Consider the following 7500-nt stretch of genomic DNA (forward strand, 5'->3'; position numbering starts at 1 on the left):
GTGGTTGGAAGAGTCAGAAGAGGAAGGCTAATTATGAGAGATTGCTTGATAAGAGATGAGGACTAAATCAAAGACTTTGATGTGTTCATCATTAGGATCAGAGATTTGTTTTTTAAATCATTTCAGTTACCTTTACTCTACAGCTTTCCATCACTAATCTCCATCAATATCAAACTGTTAAGTTTTATTATTAAACATTGAAAACTGACATGCACTGTTTCTCATAGGGCCACAACATATTTAAGGACTGTGTGCTATGAATGTCGACATAACAAATACAAAGGAAACAACCCAAAAGAAAAAAAGAAGAAAAAAAAAGTATAAAACATAATGTGAAAATAATAGACAGACAAATACACACAGACGCAGAGACGCAGACCCTCTTGTAGACGGCTAGCCTCCTGCAGAGTATTAAGAGCTTCCATCGTCAACTCTATGTCAGCTCTAAGTGTGCATGTCAACTCTCTTTGACTCCCCAGGGGCACATTTTTAAGACAATAATGAGAGAACCGATGAGCAGGAAAATTACCCATTGACAGTGTTAACAAAACCCCGCCCGGAGAAGCCAAAAAAAACACGTCCCCCTTCTGAACAGGATAGGACAGCACAACAACATACAAGTTCCAACAGGATCTGGGAGATGTCAGAGGCACTCTTATAACATACGGTCACAAACAAGCACACAAACACCCACAAGAAGACCCGCCCACGCTCAACGTGCACACAAACAACCGATGACACACACACACACTTAAAGTGTGTGTGTGTGTGTGTGTGTGTGTGTGTGTGTGTGTGTGTGTGTGTGTGTGTGTGTGTGTGTGTGTGTGTGTGTGTGTGTGTGTGTGAGAGAGAGAGAGAGAGAGAGAGAGGGGATGAGACAAATTAGTCTATAATGAAAGAGTGATGGGAGCGAGTTGTTACCTGTTACCTCTGCTGTAATCTCTTATTGAGGGTACACAGTCAAATTGTTCATTAAAACAAAAGTGCTCATTTTCCTTTGCCCTTAGGGGTACATTTTTACACTCTCAGAGTAAAATGAACGGTCCGATTTTTACTGCGTACAGCAAATTACAGTGCAACATAACCCACAAAATGCTAATACTAGACTAACTTAACACCACCATTGAACTTTACCATTTATCACTTTATCCTTACATAAGCCGGTGTTTCCCCTACTAATGAATGGGCAAAGAAAAAGAGTTGGTAGAAGTGGTAGACTACACAGTAAAATCCTTTGTTTTTCACTGAAGAATAAACAAATCCAACCAAAATATACAAATGGAATCAAATGCACCCGTAAAGGCCCATTTGGTTCCATTTGTACACCCTTTGGAAAAAAAATCGGAATCCGAAATAGTTTCCCCTTGACAAGACAAACTGCAAGGGGAGATGATGCAAGTACTGCTAAACACACCCAACAAACACAGCTGGAATTTACACATACAGTAGCCTCAAATTTGGAAAGGCGCAATCAAAGTATCATTGAAATCCCTCAGAGATAACACACTAATCCCAACTCTGAACGCGGGACAGGCCTTAAAGAGGAGGGCCACGTCTTAATAAGCCACCGCATTAAAGATGTGAGGAAACGAGGTCAGAGGGAAAAAAATAACCATCCATTCCGGGGACTCTCGTCAAAGATAGGCGCGCAAAGGAAAGATAAAGAAGAGGAAATGCGTGATTTCTATGTGAGCCTAAATGGAGCCAGAGTGACCCCGAGGACATGAAGTATACTGTATAAGTATGAGTCACTGCTGGAGCGTGCATAACCCCCCCCCCCCCAACACGTGGCACTCTTAAAAGGACCACTATGGAAATAAGCTCTAAAGCTTTTTTGTGTTTTTACTTTTTGACAGATAAGTACATTCATGTATATGTATTTTTGTCAACAAAATGTTGATCAATCAGTCAAATTCCTGACTGTTGGAGAGAATGAAGCCGATCTATGACATAGACTGAGATTACACACACACACACACACACACACACACACACACACACACACACACACACACACACACACACACACACACACACACACACACACACACACACACACACACACACACACACACACACACACACACACACACACACCCACACACACACACACACGCGCGCGTACCATGATGAGGTCCCCAGCTCGGAGGTTGAGTGCGGTGGGGTCGTGGAGGTTCCAGTAGTCTTTCACCGCCCTGACCTGCAGAGAACTCGATGCTTCTATGTCAACAGCAAGACACAGAGAGACACAGAAAGACAGAACAAAAGAGAGAAAGACAGAAATAATACAACTCAGGTTGTCATGATGCATAATGAATGTCTTGACTCTATTCGCTACTGTGAGTGAGTACTGTAGGTCAAACTTCCTGATTGGAATAATAAAACACGCTCAACCCAATGTAACAACAATTTCAAATCACTGGGTGCTGGAGCATCACGATAAAAGATAAAATGAATAGTGCAAGATGGCACACCAATTATAATAGTGCTGTTTATTACCACACAAATGCTTCAGGCAAGTCCCACTTCTAGTGTGCTAAATACTTGACAAACTGTCCAAGTCAGCCGCACGCTATTTGTAATCAGACTGTCACAGCAGTAGTCAACCTCCCAGTTTATTCATAATCTCGTAGGCTATTCACAAAGATCAATCAAACACTTAAACCCTATATAATTTACTTCATTGGCAGGGATTCCCCAGGTGTCTATACGCAGTTTTCCATCAACACCAAATCTCTTTGACGAAAATAGCCAATCTACAAGCTCACAACTTTTGAGCTTGTAGATCAGCTATTTTCTGAGAATGAGTGAATCGTTTATTTCGGTTAAGCCATGTACAGAGTTAGTCACAGCAAACATTACATGTTCACCTGTAATGACATGCCCAGAATAGGGATGGTAGTTTTCATGTGGTTAAATTACACAAAGAAATATAATTAAAATAATAATATACCCATTGGTTCTTTTTGGGGTTTTTTTTACAAAAAACGACAACAACAAGAAAGTGACAATTCTTCAACCCTTCAAACCTGTTGGCATCATCATTCTTCAAACAGACTGGCCCTGTGTTGAACATATTTGTTTGGGTAGTATAGCACACTGAGGAAGGCCGTCTTGCCTGACGCGATTGTGCTGCAATTAACTGAACTATTATAATTGGAGTGCAGTCCTAGACTGCTGTTTGATTAAGTCCAATGTCCTCACATGTCCTGACTCCTGCCTCTCTCTGTCTCGTCCTGAAATTGTAACTTCATAAAGACTACAGCCAAGCATAAAAAAGGACAAAAAGTGCTACTGTTATCATTTGAAGAGCTACTGACCTCTGAGCAGCTGTTTGATTTCCTTGCTTGCGGTAGAAGTGGTGAACTGGTTGACGATGTCCAGAGCCGTCTGGTTGTATGTGTTGCGCATGTTCACATTGACGCCCGCCTTGAGGCACACGCGCCCACACACACACACACACACACACACACACACACACACACACAGAGAGACTCAGCGTAAGCACTTAACACAATAACACACTCCCCTTGCAGTGTCAACAACTGCCTCTTATATTAAAGAATAACATGAACACTGAGTGTGTCATTTTAAGTGAAAGTACAGGAAGAGCTACTGGTTTGGATAGAGATCAATTCTTATAATTTCCTGACTTTACCAAGTCGTGACTTGACGAATTGACAGAGAAAAGTTACATCAACCTAACAGAGGGACTAACAATATATCTGCCTGACTGAATAGAGTTGCACAATATTGTCATATACCATGTTTCAATATTACTTTCCACAGTATAATTGTTGTTTCCTTTGGTTGTTGTTCTGTGTAAAGCACATTGAATTGCCTTGTTGATGAAATGTGCTATACAAATAAAACTGCCTTATCTGCAGGAGTATTAGATCAGCATCCTACAAGCCCAGGCCAACCCTATTTTGATATCTCTTCTAAGAAATTATGTCAAAACGTGTGTGAATACTGTGATTGAAAATGCTAGTGCATATTCTGACAGTATTGTTGTTCTCAACTCCTATGCCTGTGTTTGCAGTCTGTGCTTACATCGAGCAGCAGCCGCACTACTTCAGTCTTGCCATAGAGGGCAGCCTCGTGCAGCGCGGTCCCAGCTTTGGTGGCTCTGTTGATGTCAATACCAGCTTTGAGAAGCAACCTGAAAGTAAAAAACAACAACACACTCACATAAGATGCTGTCGAATCACTAACTACCGCATAGAGGCAGATCACTCCACTCAAATAAGGTAATATCTAATTAATCCACCCAGATAAGCACGCAAGCGCACACACACACACGTACACGCACTCACGCACACACTAGGGGTGGGTATTCGACGATGTTCGATATATTGCGATATCACAATATTCGATATATATTGCAAGAAATTTCACCAACGATATATCACGATATCTGAAAATATCGATATATTGCGATATCACGATATATTGCATGAAAATTCACCAACGATATATCACGATAGTCCTTGTATTCAATTCATAAACACATAAAATAGCACCAAACAGTTCAAAATCATCATTACACAAATACAGAGTAGGACATTTTTTTTTTTTTTTTTAATATCGATATTTTTCGGCAGCATATCGATTATTTATCGCGGGAGAAAGTATTGCGATATATTGATATATCGATATATCGATATATCGTCCCACCCCTAGCACACACATTAACAAATCTTTCCCTTTTTGGCACTGCAAGAGGTCCAGATGTTGGAAAGCTTCGGGCATTCCATCCAGACAGCCATGCAGGTCGGGGTCCTGGGCTGGCTGATGAGAAGGTTGTGTCAAGTTCTGAGGAGGTAGATAACTCAATGCCCTGACATTGTAACCTGCTGTTCCGTTGGTGCGAGTAGCTGACATGACAAACTTCTGCCTTCTCGCTGTGGACTGACAGCGAAAAGGATTTGTCACTGTTACGGGGGACCTAGAATTCTGGGAGCCTCTATTCAGCACTCCCCTGCTAAAAACCCAGCTGGTCTAACAGCCAGGGAATATACTGTAAGTGGGAGAGGATCTTGTTGACAGACCACACTTTTTTTTGGGGTTGATTCGTTGATATATATAATAGAAATGATCAAAACAAAAAACAAAAAAATATTGAGGGCAATGTGTCTGTTTTTGTTTGTATATTTGTGTAACATACTTTTCTTGTTTTACATTTTATAGGTTGTTGGTTATACTATGATGTGATTTTCATGTTACAAAAAAATCATTAAAAAAATAATAAAAAATCCCAGCCGGCAGTCTCCTTCCATCCTTCCTGATAGCAGCAGCAGCAAGCGTTGCACTCTAATCGCTTGATTATTTGACAATTTGGCCAATGTTTGACCATTTTTTATAGTATAGTTTGTTGATTACTTTTGATGCAGTAATGGTCTTTTGGTATTAAAAAGGTCTTAAAAGTCCTTAAACTGTCACTTTCACTGTCATCTGGGGACCCCCCCAAAATCATGTGGGGATCCCCCTTGGGTACCCGACCCACAGGTTGAGAACCACTGTACTAGTCCACATCCCAGGTCAGGAGAGCGAGGGATCCGTGGGAGGTTTGCATGGGGGAATGTTGTGATTTAGGGAGGATGGGAATCATTATCAGCTTGTCTGGGAAGCAGGGTGGAGCTGCTTGGCTAGCTACATATACATACACATTTAGACACACGTGCGCGTGCAGAATTGTGCGCGCGCGCGCGCGCACGCACACACACACACACACACACACACACACACACACACACACACACACACACACACACACACACACACACACACACACACACACACACACACACACACACACACACACACACACACACACACATTACACAAACTTGATAAGGCGAGTTAGCCGTCAAGGAGGTGCGAAGTATTTGAAAGGTGAAGGATGGGGGGTGGAGGGTGCAATGCACAGATGTGAGAGGGAGGGATGAAGAGCAGAGTGCATGTGAGCACGTCAACACTCTGAGCTACAGCTCCCTGCGATCTAACCTGATGATGTCCTTGTGTCCGTTCCGGGCAGCCAGGTGGAGAGGCGTTGTGGAGGCGGAGTCTACACCACCACGCCCCTCTCCCTCCAGCAGGGTCGCCACCATGTTGCTGTTCAGCAGCAGCTGAGCCACCTGGAGGGAGGGAGAGAGGGAGAGAGAGAGAGAGAGAGAGAGAGAGAGAGAGAGAGAGAGAGAGAGAGAGAGAGAGAGAGAGAGAGAGAGAGGAGAGAGAGAGAGAGAAGAGAGAGAGAGAGAGAGAGAGAGAGAGAGAGAGAGAGAGAGAGAGAGAGAGAGGCAGACAGACAGACAGACAGAAAGACAGACGAGTGAAGGCAAAGAGTGAAAACAGAATTACAGACAAGGATTAGTACAGCAGCATTGCAATTACACAAAGTTGAGTGAAACTGTGGATGTGTGAAACTGAAAATACATCATGCAATTCTAATGCCCGGCCAGATATTGTCCACATACTGAAGATACCACTGCATCTAGTGCCCGTATACTGCACAGACACACAGACGCACGCAGGCACACACACACAGTCCCTCTGTCAATAGTCTAAATCCTGCTATTCTCTACCAGGCAAACTGCAAACTCAGACCAGAGTGCCAGAAGATTTAATGTAATAGGCATGGAGAAATGTGTGTGTGTGTGTGTGTGTGTGTGTGTGTGTGGTGCGTGCGTGCGTGAATCTGCATTACAGGGACAGCTATACATTTCACAAGGCTTATCCACAGATGACAGGGAGACAGACTGCAATGCGCAATCCCTTTAACTTCACTGCATGAGTGTTCAAGTGTGTAAATGTGTATGTGCGTGGGTGTGTGTGTGTGTGTGTGTGTGTGTGTGTGTGTGTGTGTGTGTGTGTGTGTGTGTGTGTGTGTGTGTGTGTGTGTGTGTGCGTGTGCATGTCCAAAAAGAGGACTTGAACCCCATTTTTCTTTATCTCAAACAAGTTTCTTTTTAGCGGGCCGGTTAATCTAAGCTATGTGAGATGTTTGACAGAGGCCTAGCCCTCGAATCCATCACATGCCCTTTGTAAGACATGGACAAATATACACACACTCGCTCACTCTAGCACAGGAATATACAAAGTCCACGCGGTCACCACTTAGTCTATGCTTTGATCAGAGGGTCTGACATGATGGAGGTGACAAACGTTTATAACAGGATTACAAAGACTTCACGAGTGTGAAAGAGGGACATAAAAGCTACTGGGCCGACTATTGTGCGCACGCGACACACTGTCTTTACTCGTATGGACAATTAACAGCTTTGTTCTTTGGTTTTACAAGCAAGTACCACACCATCAAACAAGATGATGGTGTGGTACAGCGAAGACCCAGGGGGGCGTTCACAGAACATTGGGGGGCGCTGGAAGCACTGAGGTGCTGTTGGGGGGCTTAGGGAGCTTCATATTGGATGGGGGAGTGGGGGGTGGGGGCGCAGCGCAGGAACTTCTGCAATGCGTGATTGCATAAGCGATCAATTTGCC

General features: G+C 43.3%; 1 protein-coding gene across 2 annotated transcripts in view; it reads right to left on the bottom strand.

The window, feature by feature from the left end:
* Positions 1-7500, bottom strand: part of LOC308104130 (caskin-2-like) — a 69079-nt gene that overhangs the window by 24675 nt on the left and 36904 nt on the right. The window contains exons 7-10 of one of the 2 annotated variants that reach the window (XM_080454443.1): positions 6007-6137; positions 4054-4162; positions 3321-3429; positions 2126-2217 (exon numbers count right to left, since the gene is read on the bottom strand). In XM_080454443.1, the coding sequence (XP_080310569.1) occupies positions 2126-2217; positions 3321-3429; positions 4054-4162; positions 6007-6137 (441 nt within the window). Of the gene's footprint in view, positions 1-2125; positions 2221-3320; positions 3430-4053; positions 4163-6006; positions 6138-7500 lie in introns of both variants that reach the window. The other variant, XM_080454442.1, reaches the window with a different exon arrangement.

Source organism: Gymnoscopelus braueri (genome assembly GCF_963280865.1).
Source record: "Gymnoscopelus braueri genome assembly, chromosome: 17".
Lineage (NCBI taxonomy): Eukaryota > Metazoa > Chordata > Actinopteri > Myctophiformes > Myctophidae > Gymnoscopelus > Gymnoscopelus braueri.